At 37.7% G+C, this 24,945-nt stretch overlaps 1 protein-coding gene across 1 annotated transcript; it reads right to left on the bottom strand.

The window, feature by feature from the left end:
* Nucleotides 1-631: 631 nt before the first annotated feature.
* On the bottom strand, nucleotides 632-23,268 carry LOC131585023 (transmembrane protease serine 7-like). Its single transcript, XM_058850699.1, has 17 exons — nucleotides 23,191-23,268; nucleotides 22,682-22,850; nucleotides 21,859-21,983; nucleotides 20,912-20,979; nucleotides 19,759-19,937; nucleotides 19,624-19,662; nucleotides 18,538-18,757; nucleotides 15,719-15,858; nucleotides 14,162-14,259; nucleotides 13,144-13,256; nucleotides 12,312-12,445; nucleotides 7,845-7,952; nucleotides 6,707-6,826; nucleotides 5,954-6,137; nucleotides 4,957-5,228; nucleotides 3,606-3,742; nucleotides 632-887 (listed from the first exon to the last, which is right to left on the bottom strand). Exons 1-17 carry the CDS (start codon nucleotides 23,266-23,268, stop codon nucleotides 729-731), a joined length of 2,343 nt encoding a protein of 780 aa, XP_058706682.1. The 3' UTR covers nucleotides 632-728.
* Nucleotides 23,269-24,945: the final 1,677 nt, after the last annotated feature.

Below are 24,945 nucleotides of genomic sequence, written 5' to 3'. Positions count from 1 at the left end.
TAAAGAGAATTTAAGAAAGAATTATAGTTTCCTTTTTTTAATGAATCACAACTCATTAATTCCTTCCTTTTATTTAGACATCATCCCAAAGAACCTAAATTATGCTTTTCCAGTTCTTTAATGAAAATTTCTTGCATCCTAACATTTTGGAACTATATATCTGGTATTTTTAAGAAAACACAGTAGAGACCCCAAAAGTTACAGCCCAGAATGTAAAAGTCCTGCAGTTGTGCATAACTAGAACAAATTAATCTCAGCTTTGTACATGATACATTATTCATATTTTTGAGAACTTTGAAATAATTATTTATGTTTAGAATCCTGTAACATCCCTAAAGAGTAGAATATATATGGCATGTGGCCATTTTTAGCCCGATATGCATATGTAAAAACAAATATAGATAACAAGGGATGAGGTGGGAGAGGAGAAGGGTTACAAAAGAGCTATGGCTGGACTTTTGTTACAGGTTCTAATCCATTTTATTTTGTTTTTACTGCAGTGCTGTTTCTGCAAATAGGCATAAGGAAGAGGAATCCATAAGGAATCTGAAGTTCCTCTGAGGCTGGACAGTTATTGCTAGGTGAACCACAACTCATAGTTTCTTCATTAAAAAAGTGTATTTTTTCACAGAGGAACAGTCAATGGCATTTTCATGTTGTATCATCAAACTGACTACAGTAGGAAGCAGCTTTCACACAGATGTGATCTGCATTTTCTCCTTGGCTCATCAGTTTGTGTTCTGACGGATCCAGTCATAAAGTGCTGTCACCCTGGTGTACACACCAGGACGATTGCGCCGGGCACACCCTTCACCCCAGCTCACAATGCCAGCAAGGTACCACCTATTGCCCTTCCCTGAGCAGGCCAAGGGACCTCCAGAATCTCCCTAGAAGGAAGGAGTCCAGCCATTAGTGCACACACACAGAGCACTGCAACAAAAAATAAACTATTTAAGAACAGTAAATCCATGCCCCTCCTTTTCTCAAATGAAAACTTAGTATTAATTAAAACTTACTTCTGGATATAATGTACCCAACCAGATGTCATATTTATTCAATTATTTTAACTTATGTATGTAGCACACTTATCAATATAAAGCAAATGGCAAGAAGCTGTTTATAAAGTTACTCCTTGATAATGTCCCATTACAGGATTCATAGAATAACACCACAGCTCAAAAAGGGAGAGAAAAAGAAATGGATGGAAATAGGGAATTCTACTACAATTTGAATAAAAATTGTTCACAGGTTGAAGTAGATCTCTTTTACTGTGTGTTAAGTAGGAACAGAAAGATACCACACACCCCAAATCAAAAAAAAGCCAACAAACCAAAACAAACCCAAACCCAACAAACAAACCAGGCACAATTAAGTATTATCAGCAGTTTTATAATCAGGACTGGATCTACAGTAGACTACTTTGAAGGGGCAGAAGAAAGAACAAAGACTAAGGAATGTGCAAATAAGAACTGGCTTCTCAAATGGAACACGCAGGTTTGCACAGCAATGTAGAAAAATAAAAATTCCCATTCAATTCAGCTCACAGGATCAAAATGCATTTGGGCTCATCAATGTTTTTTTGCCTCTCATTGCTTTAACCTTGTATGTCGTCTGTGAAGTGGTCTGTTCACAGAACTCTGGGCAACTACAATGCAGCTCCTCTCTGCAGCATTTCCTAATGCTCACAAGGCAGTCAAGCAGCCTCCAAATTGACCCTGGGATTTGTTTGAGCCTCCAGCTGCAGCCAAAACATGTACAAGGTCAGGAGAAAGACACGTACTGATTAAAGAGTAATAACAGAAAGCTTTCATCTCCCAACCAAACAAAATTATCTATTATGGTGGCACAAAATTATGTAGAGATAAAAGAAGAGGCCAGAGTTCTTCCTCTCTCTCAGGCTGCTGTCTTACTAGAAATGTTGATAATCCAAGAGACTGATGTCAAAGTGACTTGACAAAGGAGGCTGCATAGTTCAGCCAATTACTCAGCCAGTTCTGAAGGACCAAAGAGGCTGTATGCCAGTGGGGAGAGGAATGAGGTCTTGGTTCCTAAGCAGAGCAACCAAGACCAAAGAACATCCTAGAGTGATAAGAAAACAGTCTGAAAGTATAAATTTTTATTTCTGATGTATCAGATCCTCTAAAGATGGAAGGTATTTGGAAGCTTCACTTAACTTGTGCAATATATGCACCACATACATGTCCCGGAAGAAGTGAAACCAAACAGGATGCTCACAAGTCTGAAAGCATAGTAAAGGGAGCTTAGGCTGCTGTGGGGGTTTCCTGAACTCCCAGTGTCATTCCTCTCTAACACTGTATGGGAAACACATACTATATATTACATGATATATATACTAGTGACAGAAATGAAAAAAAAATGCAAAAATGCTACCCAGACTAGGAACTTTAAGACCCATAGGGCCAACATGCTAGAACTCAAAAACAGTGTATTATGCTGAAAACTGGCCACCTGAATACGTGATATACAGTTGAATTTGTTAAAAATGCCCATCTGAAAATTCAAGGGCATTTCTTAAACAGCACATTCTTTGTAGGAACATCACCCCTACAAATTAACATATTTTAGCAAAACAATTCCAAGGTCACAGTTTGCAGATAAACTCTACATAATGTAAATAAAAATACTAATTAATTTAATTAGTTCTTAGACGCTGCAAGAAAATTCTACAAATAGTCTATTGTGTAAAAGAGGTTTGACCCATCATGAGCTACAATCTTGCAAAAGTTACCTTATTTCATTAAAAGAATAAATTTTATATATTACTCAAAAAATATACCAAATTGCCTCAGTCTAATAATCAGTAACAAATTTCTATCCCCTTTACATGGTAACTGGAATAAAAAAACATGTTTGTAAAGTTGATTCTTTCATTCTTCATTATGAGAAATTTGAACACCAATGAAGTACACAAGTAGTGCACTAGGAGAAAGAAGGCAGAGTCAGGACAGGTGGTATGCCCAAAAAGCAGTTTCTGACTGTGTGTGTAAACAAGCTGGGTTTCATAACTTACACTACTGTCATGTAGTCACAACTTGTAATTACACACATGAATGAATGTTTGAAATTAAAAAGCACCATTGCAGCTGCAGTTCCAAAACCTAGCTTAGCTTTTCCTTTCATATTTCTTTGCAACTGTAACAATACGTTACTCATCATACTTTTACAGTATTTTAGCAATTCCATACCCAGATATTAAAAAATATAAAAAGAAATTAATAAAAATAGCATAATTCACCGATGGACCCTTTATCACAGATGATTCCTTTTATCTTTATATTTTTGTTCTCTTGTATGAAATATAACTGTTGAAGATGAAAAAGAATTCTTCTCAACATATTTTACCCCTTGCCTATGCAAAATGATATTTCTCAAGAGAGTCAGACATTATCTATGATGAATTTTCTTCCTTATTTTGATGGGCTTTTAGTTGCTATGTTTAATTAACCATAAACTCACACTCAAGACATCTCAATTAAAAAAACCAACAAAGAAAGAAACCCACCACACAAACAACCTAAAACTCTGAAGAGCTTTCCAATGAAAGCAAACATTCCTTTGTAGTTTTCCTGCCAGTTACAGATTACCTGGCATGCATCAACACCACCATTAAGATTCCCAGCACACAGCATACGTGAAGTAATAAGATCATCATAGAGCTTGTTGCAAACACTTTCGTTTATCATTCTCACTCGAGCTTCCTGCAGAGTTTTGGCAAGATGACCTAGAAAAAAATACAAATGGTATTGCAAAGGTGGCACAAATTTCTTATAGAGATATCAATTATCAAAACAAAGGAGGATTACTTCAAACTCAAATTTTACCCAGCTAATGACAGCAGAGTAATTCCCTTCCCTTCAAATGGTGCCTGCCCGAGTTTTTGAAAGCTGTTCTCCACACTACGCTATAGCCATAGAGGTTCCAATGCACCACCTTTCCATTTCCCTAGACTTTATCCTTATGACCTTATTCTGCCAGAAAGTAGTAAAAGTGCCATGCAAATTGTAAGATAAGACTGTACACAGGGTGACTAAATTTGAATGCCATTTCAAATTATGCCTTTTTGTTATTATTTACACCATGGTTGTGCTACAAGCAACATCCAAGTCCTACAAAATGCAATTTCTATATAGTTTTCCATCTTCTCAGTTCTAGGGAAGAAACTGATGAAAAAAGCTGAGTGTGGAAAACCAAATAATTTAAAAAAAACCCAAAGAACAGTCTGTAACTTACAAATGATGGTAACATCTTAATTCTGTACTATGGTATTGACATAAGATGCCCTTGTGAGCTAAATATCCTGACACCTCTGATGTGCTGAGATACTGCCCAAGCCCAGGTTTCAAGCTGTTTAATGTTGAGACAGAGCAAGGATCCCACAGGCTCCCTCGCCACCCCTCTCTAACTCAGGGTGCTTTTTTCCTGCCTCTCCATTGCAGCTGGCTGCTCTAAGCTACACAGAGGCAGAACTCCTCATGAGACATACTTTAAACTGCCTTTGGCTAAGACAGCAAAAATAAAAGATCCTCCACATCCTTTTGCAATTATTGCTGCTTATGGCTCTGTTGTCAATCACAAATTATTTCACTGCAATAGTTGCAAGCTACAGATCTCTTTACCTGCAAGGTTCTATTCACCAGATAAAATGAGTCATGAGCATGAAAATGGGCACATTTTTGTAAATCTAGAATAATTTGCTTTTCAATGGTCTGTGACACCTGAGTATGCGTTTTGTCACTTATCACCTACCACCCAAGCAATCATTCAGAATTCACAGACTGTAGCTAAAGAGATCTTTTCTGACTTTTTATAGACATACTAAGTAAGCTACATGGGTTGGTTTTTTTTTTTTTTTTTGCATACAAGTATAAATATTCCATTGTTAGAGTTTAAAACTAAGCCAAACTTGCAAAAAGTATATCCAGGAAATGAACATACTATTTTCTTTTATGGCTCCCCAGCCAGTTACATAGCAGACAGTTCCATAAAGAAATACTCTAGAGGTGCTGGGTAAACAAATGGGCTGTACCAGCTCACTGAAGAGTACAGGTGTCTCCATTTCCAACAGGGCAATGTCATAGTCTGAGATAGATTGGTCGTACTGTGGGTGGACAATAATCCTTATGATTGATCTCACAGCTACACGATTGCTCTTTTCATTAATAGTATGTGAGCCCATATATGCTCTCCATCCCATTGGAACGGAGTATCTGTAAAAAAAATGTTTTTAGAACGCCCCATTGGAAAGCAATGCAGTGTTAGTTTGTTCCATTTTAACTACTTTTCAGTGTTTGAGGACATTCATCAAAACCAAAGTGCATGGAGTAGAATATGACTTCAAAAGATAGATGCATTCTAGTCTCTGTCTGCTAAAACATTAAGCAATGTTTTTACCTGCTATTACAAAATTAATTAATTTCCTGGAGCTATAAGACCAACTCCTTGCTATGCATCATGCTTTGGAACTCATAAAAGCATATAATTAAACTCTATCTCCTCCTTACCACATGAAGGAGGTATGCATTTTCAATTTACACTACCTAAACCAGACATCACTGAGGTTTTCACTCATTGATCAATAAATTGGACATGTCTTGGGATGAAAGGCCGTACTTCTACTCAGAAAACCCCTGCCTTTTGAAAAGAAGGAGAATAATCAGCATTTACCCTAAATCTAACAGAACAGTGTTCTGTCATGGAGGATTCATTGGCAATGGAAGCAACTTCAGCAAAGAATAACTGCAAATATTTAAGACTTTTGAAGCCAGCAGAAAACACTGAGTTTTTATGTAGTGTTTACGTAGTGAGGTCATGTCACCAAGTCATAATGTGGATCAACTTATCTAGACAAGGAATAGCTTCTGCAAACTACTGAAAGCAACTTTGTAAGGTTATTAAACTGCAAATGCTCTAGAACAGTATAATTTCCTCGTACCTCACAGAATGAGAATCCAGGAAGCAATGGGCAGCAGATACGAGCCACCTGCTGGAAATCACAGATGCGCCACACACGTGGCCATGTGCCCCCATCTGTAAACTCGCTTGCCAAGGCCACTTCTCAGATCTCGCATCTTCACCTCCAACAATTCTGGTTTTCTTAAGCTGGCGTCTTCCACAAGCTAACAAGAAATAATTTAATAAATTAGTAAAAAGCCCACTGGTTAATTCACTTTGCCATCCTTGACACAAACTTTTACCCTTAGACCTTATTGTGCAATTGGTAAAAAGGTGGGTACTTGCCCGTTTTCACTCAATCAGGGCAGGTCAGATATAAAGCAATCATTGTCTATCTTCCTTTGTAGCTTTCCAAAGAGCTGAATAACTCAAAAAGAGATTAAGCACAATTTAAAAGTTCATTTGAATCATTCTTGTCTCTTTTTCCTCCTTACAAACACAGCTCCTTGACTGCATTTCATTCAGCTCAAAAAAGCAGAAAGACATACCAGCTTATCCTGGAAGTGCACTGCTTGAAATAAGTCACCATAGATAGAATGGATGAGTTAATTTAAAAGAAACAGTGCAAAATTCAAGACAGACATTTGCAAAAAGTGTTACCAGGAAATTAATTTTTTTTTTTAATTCATATTTGATTTAACCAATTCTTAATCCAATAATGCTTAATAATAACACAAACTGCTGACTTAGTTTCCCAAGTAACTAACAGATTTTAAAATAAATGCTACCACACCACAGTTCATTTCATCAGATCCATCTGTGCAGTCTCTTTTCCCATCACACTCAGGATTTGGTTTCAGCAAGCATTTTCCATTGAGGCATTTGTATGCATAAGGGGAGCAACTTTTGTAGGCTGAAATAAGAGAGAGAAGATAGTGTCACATGTTTGGAGTCACACTTTCAAATTATTAACAAATCCTTGCACATTCAGCAAGTTGTTCAAAGCTACACATTCTAGCCTGCTCAAAGTAGTAGTCTATACTGGTGTAAACTGGTTCCTCTATCGAGAGGCGACAGGGGACTGATCCACTCTAATTAATGACCACACTAATTTCAGTTTCCATTGTCCCTGAGGAAAAAGAAGAAGCTTCAACTGTCCACACTCTTATTTTACATAACTCTAAATTGAATAAGTGTGGCTTCTCAGTTCTGTTATTTTGCCTTCACCAGCACTACTGGCATTACAAATCATAAATTGTCACAGCATCTTTTAATTTTCAAGTGAAATTGAGAAAACTGTGGGAGAGCTTTATACCTCCCTCCAATAAATTTCTGGCTATGGACTATCGTAGTTTACTATGTGAGAATCCTGATATATCTCAGCAATTTGCTTCCATTATTATTATTCTTATTATCACTTGTTCACAAGGACCTCTAAACAGTGGGAGGTAGGTTTCTTCCAACAAGGATTTACTCCTGGCTACCCCAAGATTGAAAGCAAGACAAAAATTATACAAGCAAAATGCAGCAAATCACTAAGGAGCCACTGGTGGTACCAGCAATGTCCACAACTAATGTGGATCTACAGTAAAAAGATCATCAATGTGGTGAAAGTCTGCAGCCTACTATGTCTCCCTTAAATTATGTGGTACTGATCTGGCAGCAATTGGGGGAAAAGTGCTCTTCCAACAGGATCACCAGCAAAATGTGGTTTGGCTTTCTTACTAAAATCCCTTTTATCTTGGATTTTTCTTCATTGTCTAAACTCTCACAAAACCTAGTTTTATTCTGCATGATTTGTATTCACTATTATGAAACTTTTACTTTGTGCCATGAAAAAAATAATCTAGAAACAACACATTTAACCATTAAAATATGCATGCTTCTGACTTCTACCATCTTTCAGAAAATAGCTAAAAATACATACTTACAGCAGTTGTTTTCATCACTGTCCTGCCTGCAGCTGTCATCATCTTTACAAGACTTATACTGAGGTTTACACTTCCCATCACCACAGTTCAATTGTTCTGGATTACAACCTGAAGAAAATAAGAGTCTGTAAATTTCTAATACAAACAGCAGACCAACAGCCACATGCTACACTCCCTGCCAGAGGTTACCTGGATGTTCCTGTGCCATTTCTGTCAGACATTTATCTACCTTGGTTTTGATAGCATCCAGTGACAGAGACTTGTGCTGTACTCTCTGGCCTTGGATTACCTTCTGCTCACTGTTTCTGGCATCTTTTGAATGCTCCCTATCTTCTTTGACATGCAATACCTAATTCAGTATTCTACTAATTCAGTACTCTAGCTGAAGCCTTCCCACTGGTGATTGGGAAGGTATTTTCAAATTCCTGTCTTACATCCTAGTGTGACACTTAAAAAAAAACCCAGAACAATGACAACCAACAAAACACCAAATACAAGCAAAACTCACAAAGTGTTTTGTGACTTTGACTCACAAGTCATCTCTTGAGTAATAATCATCCCCCCTAGACATTTTTTAGCAAAAAAAGCAACTTAGGCAATCCACATGTCTGTTTAGTTATCTACATTCTTCACAGAATCACAGAGTATTCTGAGTTGGAAGGGACTCAAAAGGATCGACTTCACAGTCCAACTCCTGGCTCTGCACATCCCCAAGAGTCAAACCCTGTGCCTGAGAGCATCATCCAAACACTTCTTGAGCTCTGGCAGCCTTGGAGCTGTGACCATTGCCCTGGAAAAAGCCTGTTCCAGTGACCAATCATCTTCTGGGTGAAGAACCTTTTCCTAATATCCAACCTAATCTTCCTCTGACACTTTATACCATTCTCTTGGGAGTGTCACTGGTCACCAGAGAGCAGAGATCAGTGCCTGCGCCTCCTCTTCTCCTCCCAAGGAAGCTGTAACTGCAGTGGGGTCTCCCCTCAGTCTCCTCCAGGCTGAACAGACCAAGTGACCTCAGTTGCTCCTCATACAGCTTCCCCTCAAGGCCTTTTGCCATCTTTGTAACCCCACTTTGGATACTTTCTAATAGATTACTATTTTTTATATTGTGGTGCCCAAAACTTCCCCCAGCACTCAAGGTGAGGCTGACCCAGTGTAGGACAATCCCCTCCCTTGCCTGGCTGGGGATGCTGTGCCTAATGCCCCCCCAGGACATGGATGTCCCTCCTGGCTGCCAGGGCACCACTGACTCGTATTCTTGTCTTTATTTTTCTCCATATATATTCTACAGCTTCTCAGGACCACTTACAACACTTACAACAATCCCTCTAAAACACTTCCACCTTTCTATTGTGTGATGCTTTTCCTATTTCATAAGCATCTACTCTAATCCATAATTTAGATCATGAATAAAAATTATGTGACATTCCATAACAACATTTGCAGAATGACATTAAAAATATCCTTCTTCTTTGGTAATGAGTCTTGACCAATTGTTCTGTGGAAAGAATTTCCTGTATTTTTTTTTCTCCCCACATTTTCTTTACTTACTGATAAGCTTGTCACACAAGACAGTGTTAAAGTACAACTTATCTATTTATCCTCTCACAGCAGGGAACTAAAACAAAATTTTAAATCTTCATGCTGGTTTTAATATTCTTTTCACTAGTTACAAATAGTTTACTTTCCTTTGGCTACTTCTTGTGCATTTTTTTTCCTTTGGAAGGTTAGCTTATAAAGATCGGTGCAAAATTTCCTCTTGATTTTTCTGTTCTCTCACTCTTTAAAGAGATACATTACACAGCCTCTTTTCCACACTTTTACATCTTCACCCACAGGCTTCATGTGATCTTAAAGGTTGCCAGCAGTATTTTAGAGATAATTTCAGCCCATGTCTCAACTTTGTGGAAGAAACTCTTTACAGAAGACAAGTAATGAGAAATAATTGTTCTACCCCAATCCAATTCATCACTACCATCTGGGCAGCTTTTCCAGCATTCACACTGATTTCTTGAAGAAATGCATATTTTGTCTGCATATCTAAGGACAAGCTAGAAAAATAAGAAATCAATGACACCTAGAAATATTGATACAGTCTCAATGCAGTAATGCAGGACTCTACCATGAAAAAATATTAAAATTACTACTAAAAATTAAAGTTTGTGTAATTTGTAACATAAATTGAATATTAAAAAAGAAATAATATCTTACATGGCACAATCTGTCAAAGATTTTTATCAAGCAGTCTGTATTAAATGAGTCACCTAAATAGACTTAGCAGATAAAATTCACATTAATTGCCTCTGCTCTAAGGGCTGGAAGTCATTCATAACAGATGCATAACTACTGATAGGAAGCATTTCTTTAATTTGTTAAGGGAATGTATTTAATACAGGAGCATCTAAGGAGAAGGAAAATAAAATCAAAACTAGGCATTCTCTTTAGTATTACAAATATGTATTTCCTGATATTAAAATTCTGTATAAATTAATCTCTGTGTTACTACACTCAACGTCTGGTGTGAAAAAGTGCTTTATCAAACACTTCCCAAAACTTGCAGTCTTGTTATGAAACAGCCCTTGACCAAGAATTTCCTTCACTTCACGTAAACTAACTACTAGTATAGATGCTAAGTTATTTATTTCCAGTATATAAAAAATGTTTGTTCTCTTTCACTCTTTCAGATGTGCAAGGAAAAAAAAGTCTCTGAAAGACTAAGTATCTCAACCCACTCCTCTTTCTGCCCAAGTGAAGTCAAATGAAACTTTCTCCCATTTAGCACTATGGGCAAATTAAGAGCTACATCAGACTGAAGTACCAAATCCATTTGTCCCACAGTTGTCTAATCAGTTCCAACCTGGAGTAAATTAGTTCTCTTCATTTCCTTGCATGTGATATGAGTGGGAGGAAAGCATACACTACACCCAGCCAGCATGAGCTCAAAGCAGGAGTGTCTCCATTTTCTTGTCACCTCTCCAGGCCTGAAGTTGTCTAGCTGATGGCTGGAATTTGCTTTCCAGGACAGCTCAGAGCAGTGCCTGTGATTTTTAACAACTGTGCTTTGATAGGCACTCTACAATGAGAAAAAACTAACCTCAGGTAGGTGACTGCAAGTACTAAAGATGTGGGAAAACACGAATTAATTTTTTTCCTTCTCCTATTACTACTGCTACAGGCAAGGCTGATATAGGCCAGCGCTCTCAATCCATGCTGATATCTCAGACAGCCTTCCCCAAACTACTGCATCAACTTGGTACTGACACATCACAGCTATTCCACTCCTCCTGATGAGTCTTTATACAGTCTCCTGACTGTGACTAAGAATTGATTAAATAACTTTGAGCCATCTGCTTGCTGGCTCAGTGCTAGAAGCAGAGCACAAAGATACACACAATAAAGATGGGATTTTCTCCATTAAAAAATGTGCTCTTAGGCTTAGATTCTTAACCATTTTTGAGGCAGCAACCAGAGTAACCATAGAACTAAGAATAGTTGGTAGCTTTTTCTAGTAGAAAGAGACCCACATTGGTGGAAGAAGAAATCCCTGAAAATTTGTGAGTCTTATAGAATGACTGACCACAAAACGTGCCACTTATTTGAAATGAAGGCATGAAACAAAAGTCTTTACCAGAAACCTTAATACTTAAATGCTTCTATGTCAACCAAGAACAGAACTACATTCTGACAAGCAAGCTGAGGATTTGAAGAGGCTTCTCAAAATGAAGCAAAATTGTTTTTTCTTGAGATCATAGAGAGCTTTATCTACCCAGACATTAATTGGGTAAAAAAACCCCAGGCATTTAAAAAAATCTGAAATTGTATCTTTTCTAAGAAGTGTCACAAGTAAATATGTGTATATCCTGTAAATTCCTGTTCCATCATCTGGAAGCCCCCCCCCAAACCTAACATTACTCCAGAAGTACATAGACTGTGGAGTTAGGAACTGCCCATAAAAAACCCAGAGGTATTTCTGCAACATGTTCTAGCAAGGGGTCCTCTTTGACTGCCATTAAAACTTAAAATAGTTTGTCTAAACCTGAAAACTGATCTAGAGCACCTTGAGTTGTGATTTTAAAGAGAAGATTAAGTATTCATGGTTATTTTTTGTTGGCAGAAGAGTCGTATTTAGAGGCCCTCTGCCATTCTATTTTCATGTTGCAGCTTGGCTATTTAAGGTGTCAACAAAGTGTCATATAAGTAGATCTACAGAAACTGAGAAATTTTACTTTTACTCCCTATTTTACAGAAATGTTGATAAAAGTTAGAAAATAAGTGCTAGCTCCTAAATGCACCTTATATCTAAATTTGTACCTCTATTTGGTCAACTAAAGACATAACATTTTATACATTTGTCTCCTGCAATAAGGTTAAGAAAATAGGCAGGTTGAGTTGTATACAATTGGTCTGTCAAGCAGGGTTTCTCAAACGTTTCTCCTTAAAAATTAAAGTGTGTGCTTAATAACTTACGGTCTGTGTGACTGAAAGCTTTGTATTCAATATAAAACCCTCTGTGGGTGACCAGCTCATCAGAGTGGAAGTTGATTTCAACAGAATAGCCATATTCTCTGTTTCTGTTGTTTTCTGAAAGAGCTTTACAGTATCTAGCAAGGCAAAAGTGAGAAATATTAATTTCTAACCAAACTGACCACTACCATCCAGCTATGTCTCCTTTTACTGAGTGGTGGTGATGTCAAAAATTTTAAGACAATGCAATAGGGATCAGCTGTATTTTGGTGTTAAAAATTGTCCAATTAAAGTTTTAGAAAGCCTATTTAAGAATTTCTCCCACTCTGAAACTTTTTTGGGATTAGCGGACTTTGAAACAAGATATAGCGAGATGATCAGTGTCAGGGTCTACCTTATAAACACAAACTACTTCAAGCATGCTTGATTTCAGATTGCCCATTTAGGTTTGCAAACCCAAAAGTTCCACATCCAGGAAAGGATTAAATCATCCAGCCAAACCCAACAGCTGTTGTTTGTTTCAATATGCTCCTTCCAAGAGACAAATTTCTCTGAATAGCTTTATTTTTAGTGCTTGTGTAACAATTACAGTCCCTGAAGAGCAAGTGGTAAAGAAAATTAAACTTCTGATTGCACAAACTCTTCAACCACATCAAGACCACAGCCAGGATTTTACAGCTCAGCTGCAGCTGCATAAAATCCTGTAATTTTCTACATTATTGCTCTAAGGGGAACAAAAGAAAAAGTAAATATCTGTAAGAAAAAAACCAGGATGCCTGAATGTGCAGAACTCAAAGTGCAAATCAGCATGTCAGAAAATTACGTATTTACTCACCTAACTCCATCAATTTCTAACCAGTCTTTATCACATTTACTGGACCCTGGAGACTTCTCTTGAATTTGTATTACAAGGATTTTTATTGAGAGTTTGTAGCCAGGCAATGGTGCCTAAAAATCAAAAGAAAACCCGACACACATTCACAAAATGAAAACAGCCTTTGCTCCCAAGGTGTTCTACCTATTGCAGGATTGGAAGTACTGCACTTCTACTATTGAAATTAGCACCTCCGAAGAGCCAAAAACCTTTGCTAATTTAAACATCTATAGAAATCTTTTTAGACCATCTTTGGTGAGACTGTGCCTGATGAAGGAATGTAAGCCTTTCTGCAGCCAGAATAAAGCACTATATCTGAGGTTCACACCAGGCTTGTAATGCCATGTGTTCCTGTCCTGCACAGAGGTGAGAGGCTTTTGCCACAAGCTGCTAATAATACCATGAGAGGCAGAGACTTGTCAAGTGGTATACATGAAAAGTCTCCTTTACCAGGGAAACTGAAAAAGTAGTTAAATGCTGAATGGAACAATAGACCAACACATTAGGCAGTTGGTAGAAATCATGAGCAGATTTTAAGCCTTGCCAAAGGACTTGCTGGAAATTCAGAGGTGAATTTCTGAGCCAGAGAAGGTCCTGGCCCTGCAGAATTCAGGGAAATACAATGTAGTATCCATCATGTGAGGCATGATTTACATGATCTTTTTTTTCTTTTTAACATAGAAGAAAAGCTCTGATTATTATTAATTTTCTCTGGCTGCTGGGAATTGTCATCTTATGCATTAATTTGTTTCTGTCACAAATAATGCTCAAACTTCTGGAAGTTTGCAGTATTTCCCTCCCATAGTTGGCACGTGTACATAGGACAGGAAAGAAACGTGTGCCAGCAAAGAAGTCAGGTTCAGTGGGCTCACTAGGTTTTCTCTCTGTTTCACCCACATCAAAAGCCATTTCTCCCAATTTTGAGTCCACATAAGATAAAGAGGAGTAATCAGTACTCAGAAGAGCTCCCAGTGTTTACCTTGATGATCCAGGTGCAGTCAATGTTTGGTGGGTAGTAACTTGGGTAATAAGGGGAACTTAGTGTCCCATTCCAGGAAGTATAATGACCACCACATACTAGGAGAGAAAAACATCAGCAAGGAACACAATTATCTCAGCTGGACCAAAGTGCAGAGTCCACTTGCTAGGACCCTTCTCTAACTACAGTTAGAAGAATACATTGTGACAGTATTAAACTAACATTTTCCCTGTATTAACTGAAAATCACTTAACTTCTACCTCCACATAACACTGTATTTCTCTTATTTTTGGATCAAATTAAAACTACAGGTAAATACAAAAAACCTCTGACTGAAGCTTTTCATTTTTAAGAAAGCATTCTTTCACGGTAAGTGAAAGAAACAACTAGATGTGGATGCAACAAACCTCCCCCTTCCAATTTACTTCTGACTTTTATGTATGCATTTTCAAAATTAAAAAGCAATCATCCCACTGAAGTTAAAACTGATTAATTTAATGTAAACAAGGAAGTTCATGTATCAGTTCCCACTTTGAAAATTCATGCCATATTTGAACAATTCCTTTGAGGTTTTATTTTTTACCAAAGACTCTCCTAGATATCCAGTCCTTAGTGCTTTTTGGTTCCCTTTAGGTAATGTTATGAATACAAATACGAACATAACAGAAAATAAGCTAGTTTTGAAATTAAAAAATCTTGTAGCAAAACCTGGGCTAAATACAATTCAAAATGCCCATCCTCAAAACAATAAAGCCATTTTAATTAGTAATGTGCATGGGATAAATATTTGGATAAGCAGCATGCAGAGAGACATAAACTGAAATGTGGCATCTTTGGGCAAGTTTATCCCCTGTGACTTGTTCAAGACGTTAAAAAATAATCACTTGCTTCATTGTCAAAACTCTTTCACTTACACCTTACCAAATAACTGTGGCTAAACTTGATCCTGTGAAGCCTTTTTATCCCTTCTATAATTAGTACTACAGTTTAGCATTACTCAAAATATTTCACCACACAGCACCCATGTAAAATCCATAGTACCCCATAGGTTTGGAATGTATTTCTTAGGTTTGGAACACACTTTTCTTATTCAGTTAACTGCACTGAACAATGCTTTCAGAAAAAGAACAAAGATAAATTAGAAGTGTTTGCTCTTGTTTTCCATTCTCTTTAAACACACATTCTACGATCTGTGGATACATTGCCAAAACTGATAAAATAGCTGCTCTGTCATGGGGGCTATCTAACTTTGCCTAGGCAGACAGTGCCTCTAGCTGGCTGGCTGCTCTGCTGGCACTACTCAGCATTACCAATGTAATGCCTGGCAAGTAAGGCTTGAGTAGTTATCAGGAAGACAAAGTCTCTCAGACCAAAAGATGTTCTCTCTTCTTTGTTCAGTTCTCAGTCTTTTGTAAAGTGGATCAGAATGGTAACTCTCTGCTTTATATGCCAACATTCCCTCCTCCAGATATGTTCAAGGCAATATCAACTTTTTTAGAAGCAAAAACAGCAATAAGTGTGTGCTTTATTAGATGCTTCTTCCTATTAACTACATACTGATTTTAGGAATGGCTTGAAAGTGAGCTTTTAATATGTTTCTTTCTCCTCTTCGGTCCAGTGAGAAGGTAAGCAACATTACATTACTTGATGAAGTTAAACGCACAACAGAAGGAGACCAGGCCCCAGGCCCACACCATCTGGAAGGTTACCAAAAAAAAGCATTAAAAAATGTAATCCCCCAAACATTTCCCACGTTCCTGTCATCTTTGCTGGGAAACTGGGCAGAAGTAACACTGATCTGGGCATCTGTGTTTCAGTAGCATTCCCTTGGCTATCACTTCCCTTTTATTCTTCCACCCAGCTGATAGTGCATGGGATGCTAGGAGTTCCCAGCCTTGAGGCTTAGTCACTCTGTGTGTACATCACAGTTTTCTTGCTTAACAAGTGCCCTGGAGCTCTCATACCTATAGAAGCATCAGATTACCTACAGAAGCCAGATTATGTTACTTCAGTAGTGATAGTGGCACTGAGAAGCAAAGGTTAGGAATGAAAAGGCAAGAAGTGCCAGTGCAGCAGTGTTGAGCAGCATCTGTGCAACAGATAAACCCAAAACATTCCCAATATATCCATTTTCAGCCTTGTTTTGTGTCACAAAAGCTATCACACAAAATGTGAAGCCCCACGCTTGGCAGCTATTGCTTCCTATTGTTCTTTTACTTGTAATGTGAGATGCTATTTCTTGCATCTGTAAATTCACTCTTATGCTTATTCCATTTTGCAACCCACATAATATTTTTGAGTTTTTTTCATTTATTTATAATTTGATGATCCTTGTGGGTCACTTCCCACTCAGAATATTCTGTGATATCCGTGAATCTATGTGTTAAAAATTTCTAACAGGTTTCTCTTTTTCTGTGCACAGCAAATGAAAGCAATTAAGATTAGACCTCACAGTAACAGAGTATTTCAATCACAGCCCAGCAGTAAGTTCTCTGATGTCACTGAGATCCAAATTGGAAGCATTAAAGTAAAAGTTTTTAACCTTAAATTGAAAGTAATTGTCTTCTGCTTTAGCAGGCTATTCCTTTCACACATTTGAAGTGAGACACTAGTGAATGAATCTCTGCTTTGCCTCTCCAGCAGACATTATTAAATCCTTTTTATCATAATAGCTGACAAAACATTTATAAAATAACTATTTAAGTTCTCTCCACATTGCCATGTAGAAATATTTCAGCATCTTCATCAACCCAGTTGACAGCCTGGCTTATCTTCTATCTGTGCTTTCTGTCATAGTATCATCAGAACAGCAAGGCAAGCTATGAGAAGAGGAATCCACATGAGATGCTTACTCTCACTCAGGTGTCTTACACCTCACATCATCTCAGCTTGAAAATGCTTTAGGATTTGTCACTGAACAGATGTATTACTGTAGTTTACAGAAACTGGTGAGAACCAGTTCAATCATCATGTGAGAGCCTAGACCTAAACATCAGGGAATAATGGCTACTATAGTTACTGGCTGTCCTGGATATTGGACATACTGTTATTATTTGTTCTACTGTATGTGTCTTAAGTATGCCACTAGGCTGCTTTTTACCCAAGCAGAAAACTAATAGACATATGCAAAACAACACATTTTCTAGAGTGGCAATAAAAGCAACCAAAACAGTTGGTACCACGAGGCTTTTTACATAATTTGTCACCAAATTCTGTTTTGGTTCTTTAATAGACAGATAGCAATGCACATTCTTGAATTTTGTCTTACAGCTTCCTGCATCAATGTTCTCTGAATGTGTTACATCAGACACCTGTGCTGGTCTTGCTGTCTTCCAGGAGTTTTATTGCTCAGAGCCAGCTCTACATTTGTGATTCCTAAAAAGCTGAGCCAGAGGTAATAATGCACAATGGAGTAACAGTTGCAGCAATAATCCATAATAAGTAGCAGAACAGATGCAGGCTCACATCAGAAACAGGATTCTCCTCATTAAGCTACAGTTTGAGAGTAACTCGTTACAAAAACCTTGCATTCATTCCATGCCAACAATGGCAATCTGTTGTTGGCATAGAGCACAGGGAGCAATTAGTACATTAATAGAGCTGAAGAGGACCACCTATTCAATTAAGTTAAAGCATTCCTAAATGAGTGCATTTCAGATTCCTAGTTGAATCTTCATGCCCAGCTAACCTCTTCCTGAAAGTTCCTAAAATAAAAAAAATAAGTAAAGTTCCCCTCTTGAAACCATCCATCTTCAGATCCTACAGCTTGTTTATTTATTTGGTTGAGGAAGACAGATTCTTTGTGCTCATACATGAAATTTGAAAAGTAGGAGCAGTGTAGCCACTCAAATTTAAATATCATCTGAACTTACTTATGCAAATAGACTACAGAGTGACTCTGAGGACAGAGCCCTCCAACCCTCCTATTATAAACAGGACTTCAGCTGTGACTGGACTGCCATAAAACATACATTTTCTGAAAGTAATACAATAGAATACTCTAAAATAAAGTCTGAACATTTTTGAATTGTGAGAGTAATTTTATGGAAAGGAACCCATTAAGAATTGGTCATAGTGTAGAATAAACCCCATAGAAATTTGCAACAGGTTCCCCAGAGAAGAGGTCATGGCACCAAGCCTGTCAGAATTCAAGGAACATCTGAACAATGCATTTAGTCAGATGATTTGGTTTTAGGTAGTCCTCTGAGGAGTAGAGAGTAAGACTTGAAAACCCTTATCAGACCTTTCCAACTCTTTTAGAAGATCTTTTTATTATGCTGTCCAAGACTTCTGATTAAGTTGTATTTCAAATCTTACATTTCATCAATTTTTCTTCTGTACAGCTCAGTAAAGCATCTTTGTTCTGTGTATCATACCTGGTAATGATCTTGTTCTGCAGTGGAAGAAGGAAATCATATGCTGACAAGTGGTGTGATGCACAGCTCTCTGGAGTAACACCACGCAGAGTGATAACTACCAGTCTCACCACATAGTTAGAAGGAACTCGCAGTCTCCATTGATAAAATGACTTTTTGGGATTCATCAGAGTTAGAGTCCTGTTGTTACCTGGCTTGGCATACAGGTCAAAGGATACTGCTACGAAAAACAATGTAGATCAGTATGGAAAAACTGTTAGATTGAAAGATAAGTTCTTGGGAAAGGTTTCAGACAAGGTAGAAGTGATCACCTACCCATATTTCTTGACTACTCTATTCCCTTTTTGCTCTTATGTTTGCAGCTCTGTTTCCTTTTCCCTATCAGACTGCATCACCTTCTCCTGCTCTGGCCAAGGAAGTACAAAGTCTCACCATCACCAGCTCTTTGCACATTCCATGAGTAGGAGTTGATTCAGCTGCAATTGCTACAATATCTGTGTCACACCTGCTGCTTCCTTTGCCATTTTCTCTTCTTCCCTCTCTGTGCAGTGACAACACTAAGTACATGAAGACAAACCTCGAGATGCGCTTGGCATGAGGAAATCAGGCAAAGTGAATTAAAGCTCTACATTATCTGCATGATCACTAACAACATATAACCAAAATTGTCTAATCACCAGCCAAATCGTGTACAATTTTTTAGAGGTTTTGTTAGATGTTTGTTTTTTGTTTTGTTGGTTGGTTGGTTGGTTTTGGTTTTTTTGGTTTTGTTTTTTTTGGTTTTGTTTTTGGTGGTTTTTTCGGGGGTAGGGGGTGTGTTTTTAGAGATGGCAAAAATAGGAGCCACAGCTCACTGCAATTCAGTGGGAACTATTAAATTTCAACCATTCTAGTTGGAATATCAGAACAAAAGTTGTAAGGTATTTTCATCCAGCCTTCATTTGAAACACAACACATGGAGATTCCATAGTCTAGTTTAGTTCATAAGCCCTACAGATATAAGAATAACTGGCAAAATGCCATTTTTCTGTCACAGGATTCCACTCCCCCCCAAAGTGGTATCACCTGGGATTGAAACATAATTACCTGATTTTAGCATCACATCATATTCTATGGAATCTGAAACTGAAATGTAATAATTATCAGCTACATAAGCCAAAGACACAAAGTGGAGAAAGAAAAATAGACAGAATAGGTATTAAATGACAGGTACATTGTTACCAAAAAGCTCCATTGTATCAAGATCAAAATCCTCCTCCCCAGAACTGAACAAGGGAGCTGCTTGTTTACTACAGATTTCTTTTTGTTCCACTGGGGTTAATTTTTTTAGAGAAGCAACCATATCTTGTGGTGCCCAGAATGTATTCCAGAAATAAGCTCGAAGCCCAGATTCTCCTTCACTGTGAAAGGAAAAAAAAAATCATCAAAAATGCAGTCTAATTACTGTTTTGGACATGGTTTTTACTGGTCTGTATTTTTAGCCAGCACAGTTTCATAGCCACCTGAATTTCTGTGCCCAATAGTTGCTGCTAAACATGGTGACAAAAAACTCTCTTGTTTAGCAATTATTTTTGCTGCCCAGTAGAAATATTTTTGACATATGCAGCTTAACCAGCTACACACTGAGACTGAAAAATCACACCTTGAAATCCTACAATAGTTTTTATGAAATTGGATGTTACCTTCCCTGCTGTACAATGATACACTTTTCAGATCATATAACAACTCCAGACACCTTGTAATTAATATTTTTAATGGAAGATAGCACCATACAACAACACAATTTTATGTCTGTACTTCGATGCAGCATTTTGCACAATTTTTGTTGAAATAAAGAAACCTTGAGCATATGCATACAAATTATTACTTCAGTGATTCCACCACAATCCTTTTGAAAATGCCTGTACACTGAACCTTCAGGGTTTTCAGGAAGTACCAGGTTTGTAATAACCTGCTGTTCAAAGGATCTACGTTTCTTACCAGGAACTCAAATAGTGTTTTGCCCCAAGTTACACATTTAAGGATTTGTTTTCAGAGGTTAAAAAGGAACTTCATTTGAATGGACAAAACTGAAATAAGATCATGCAAGTGCTGTATTGTTATTTCAAAAATTAAAAGTAGATTAATAGACAACATAACAACTCATAGACTCAGGAACAATTAATCAGATTTCATTTATCTCACCAATTCTACAGGGCAGGACAGAAGTCATACTGTTAGCTTAGCTCATGTACTTAAACGCATTTCTGCGTTTTTAATTCTCTTACAGAAATGTGCATGTTCTTCTAGATAGCTTATTTTAAATGCATTAAAAAACAGAGAAAAACACAGCTGAATATTTAAAATTTCTACCATATGCTGGAACAGCACCTACCTGAAAGTAGCCACTACAGACTTCAAGTAGTACTTTCCCAAGAAGGAAGATTCATATGTTTCTGCCAGCTGACAATGAAGTAGTGGTGAAAGAAAATGTGACATTATATTATAGTGCCAATATAACCTCTAATACTATAAAGTGCTTGTCTTTTTCATTCTTTCTTCTTCCTCACTGCCTTCCCCCACATTACAAGCACTGTCCATAATTTTCACAAAATGTATCAAATAAGGATCATAAATGTGCATTAAATTCCACTAAAAAATTGCTTTTTCACACTACATTTGAAGACCACTGAGACAGTTCTTGATACTTAGTCACGAAAAAGTCTTTATGAATACATTTATATTTTTGTTTCAGTCTTTAAACTTCCAGTATGATTGACTTGTATTGGCTGTGCACAAAGCAGCTTTGAGACACCAGATTAATTCTTTTGGGAAATACAGGCTAACAGAGAACAGCTTTGTCTTCTAAACTGCTGCCCACATGTACCTAGGAAACAGTACTGATCTCACAAATAGAAACTCATAAGAAGGGCAAGAAAGCAAGCACTGTTGTGAGTGATAAGGAAGATTAAAAAAAGTGAAGCATTGAACTGGAGGTGAAATTAAAAAGAAAAAGCAAAATGTAGAAGGAAGATAGTTTGAATAAGGCAAAATAAAACAATCACTCTCCTATTTCCTTCAAGACAATTTGTCCATAACCCTGAAACCTTATTACCTAGAAAGTATTCACCTTACTCTAAGACACACAGACCCATCTGTCTAGCTGCATTTCTAAAACTGAAAACTGCCAAGGCTCTTGCTAGCTTTAAACTTACTGTTTCCAAGGGGGGGGGGGGAGGGGGGGGAAAGGGGGGGGAAAGGCCAACCCAAGTCCTCTCCTCATCCCCAGCTGATTCTGTATAAATATTTACAAAATATTGCTCTACTTGTGTGGAAACTTACATAATTTTGGACTGCTTTTGCTTGCAGGAGGAACTTCTGTGATGTTGGATCATTGAGGTCACTTGTATAAGTCAAATTAGGAATTTCTACACTTCCACTGATATAAGTAAAGGAAAAAGCTGGAGCTGAGGGAAAAAAAAAAAAAAAAAAAAGAAAGAAAAAGCACACCTAATAATGTTACAGAACAAGAGGCTTGAAGTATGAAGAGAACAAGAAGTATGTGCTTGTCCTTGGCATTTGTAGGTATTAGTTCTTAAGAGAAACATGCAGTAATAGCTACAGCACTCAGCCAGTCCCACTGACAGAGTAAAGCCCAGCAGGAAAGGAAAATAAGGAGATAAGAAGATTTCTACTAGGAAAATTTCATTGTTAATCTTCCATTTTTTTTTGAAGTGCTCTCATCTTGAAGAGGCACGGTTTTAATGGCTATGTGTTGATATTTGGAAAAGTACATAAACAATTTAGGTATGCATTCTGTTTTTTTAAAAAGTGAAGAGAAAATAGACAAATAACTCCCATAGGTTCCTGGAAAAGATAACACTTAATACCAATAATGATGGTATTCATGAGCAGAAACAAAAAAATAAATAGAGATAAAATGCACACTTTCAATATTCTTGTGCAACTACTAACTGCTAATTACTGTGTCTTTTGTTGCTTTAGCAAAGACGCTAAGGAGAAGGCAAAGTCAGTAGTTTATATACACACACTATGTGTATATAATGTGTGTATATATAAACTAAGCAGCTCAGCTGCTTAGTGCAGAGCTTTTCACAGTGTGAAATATCCATCCCACCCAGACCACACTGGGAGTAACACTTACAGAGTGAGTAGTGCAGGACTAGCAGGATTGCTGTAACTGTTAAAGAAACTGTAGGTAATATTCCTAGAAGACATCTCCTCCAGAAACACAATTTCATCTTTTTGAAGAAATGATACTTTTGGCACACACCTTCTTGATAGGATGGGCAGTAGGAAACGCGCGGACTTTCCTACAGAAAGACCATGGATGGCATCAGTTAGTAAAAAAAAAAGAAGAGCTATTGTATCACATTTTGGTGTATTTACTCTCTTAGTTTCAAAGAGACTAAAATCGAGATAAGAGCTTTCATGTTATCAGCTAGGGCACACGTGAAACCTGCATCTCTCTGGGCTATTTCCTTGTATGCATCTCAGGCTGTGAAAGCAGGCAGGGGGAGGCAGGGATTGTATGTTGACTTTAATCACTGATTAAGAGCAATTTATGAAGAACAGGGGTCAATGCACACAGGAGTGGCCAGAGATAATTTATTTACTGTGTTCATACTACAAAGCTTAGCTGGTAGCTCTTACCTGCCCTGAAGCCCGTTCAGCGTCCGGAGCCGGAATGCTGTACACAGAAATCCGGCTGGAGGGAAGAGCCTGCAGCATGATGCCGTGACAAATGCCTTTTGACAAACCTAGCAGCAACCCCCTAAATCAACCTTGTTACTTAAACATAACTCAGAATAGCTGCTCTCCCCAAAACACACACCAGGCTTCTCTTATTTCACCTTTGCTATACTGCTTGAAGCTGGAGCCAGCTGATCTGCAGTCAAAGAAGGTGGGCAGGAAAAGTTGCCATCACTGTAACTCCTTGTTTTCCTGACTGGCTAAGTAGGATATGGATCCCATAATTTGAAAATAGATCACTTCTTTCAGAACTACAAGAATAGGGAGATAATTTATGACACAACACAAAGGACATACAATCAATTTACAGACAAAAGGTCCCAGGGCAATATAAATGAGGCAACTTCTAATAAATTCCCTGGGGAATTCATAGAAATATCTGTAAGAGAGGAGAAATGCTCAATTCCACATATGACCTTAGTTTTCCAGCTTCAAGATATTACCATAGAATAAATGTGGTAAATAAATTGCAAACCAATTTATGTTCACATTTCCTGTTTGAAAGGAAAAGCTGCTTTAAGTCAGCAAACCATCAAGTTCAGCATACTCTTCATGTAAAATAAAAAAAAAAAAAATCAAGGATGTGTGTGGAGAAATAGCATATTTGATAAATGTTGAAAGAGAGAGAGAGCACAAAGAACAGAATCTAGAAAAGCAAAAGGGAATGAAGAAATCTCAGCCCCAGAAAAATAATACAAAGGGAACAAACAAATCCCAGCAGTTCACACAGAGATTGCAAAAGGGATTAATTGGAAGGCAATCCTCACAGCTCAGGAATTCAAACTACAGCTGCAGACAGATGGCTTTGTTCAAGTTCTCTCTTTTTCAACACCCTATCTGCTACACAGAACCTGATGACAGGCACTTTGCCCCTTCCTTCATGGAAAAGAGAAAAGCCCACAGGAAAATGCCTAGAGGAAAAAAATCCACTTCTGCATAAAATTTGTATCAGGACCTTTTAGAAACACCGGTTTTGTTTCACCAAGGACAAGATCATTGCAATAACACTATTCATTTTTGAAATCATTCATATTCAATGTTTATTCATTTTGATAAGGTTACCTGAAGCTCAAGAATTCAAATTCTTAGGTGGATGAGCTTGAAAACAAAGAAATGAAAGCAGGAAATAAAAGAGTTAGTATCTCCAAATCATGCAGTTGATTAAAATGCATGCAGGAGAAGGAAGAAACATACAACAAATCACCACTTATAGCAGCAGAATTTCTGATCTTCAAAAATTAGGGCCCTATGGATTTGAAAGGACTGAGTTCACTTTTTACGGTGTCTCCTCTCCCTTTCTCCCTGTCAGCTGTTCTTGGTGGAGGAGGCAGGGAAAATAGTATTTGGCACAGTGCAAACAGTTCATTGCTACTTCACAGTTACTTCTGTATTGGCTGCACACATCTCAGAAGAAATGATGAGTAAGCACCAAGTTCTCTGTTTACACAATCAATTGTATCTTCAGCTTCCTGACAGATGAGTGTACCTGCACCTAGCTGGTGCCTTGAAAATGAAGTTCACTATTGCACCTCCCCCCATGTCTCCAGATATCTGCTTGGAGCAACCACCACAAGGAACATCTCTTCCTTTTTCACCAAAGCTTGAAACAATGGTATTTATTACCCCCCATCTGTGAATTCCAGAATCAGCAAGAGA

This window comes from Poecile atricapillus, chromosome 1 (assembly GCF_030490865.1).
Source record: "Poecile atricapillus isolate bPoeAtr1 chromosome 1, bPoeAtr1.hap1, whole genome shotgun sequence".
Lineage (NCBI taxonomy): Eukaryota > Metazoa > Chordata > Aves > Passeriformes > Paridae > Poecile > Poecile atricapillus.
This window is presented reverse-complemented; position numbering and strand designations above follow the sequence as displayed.

Excerpts from the sequence above, each read along its gene's own strand:
- LOC131585023 (XM_058850699.1), bottom strand. The coding sequence starts at position 23,268 with ATGCTGCAGGCTCTTCCCTCCAGCCGGATTTCTGTGTACAGCATTCCG. Across the intron at positions 19,663-19,758 it reads TGATACAATGGAGCTTTTTG|TTTCAGATTCCATAGAATAT; the intron begins GTAACAATGTAC and ends ATTACATTTCAG. Across the intron at positions 6,138-6,706 it reads ATCTGATGAAATGAACTGTG|CTTGTGGAAGACGCCAGCTT; the intron begins GTGTGGTAGCAT and ends ATTTCTTGTTAG.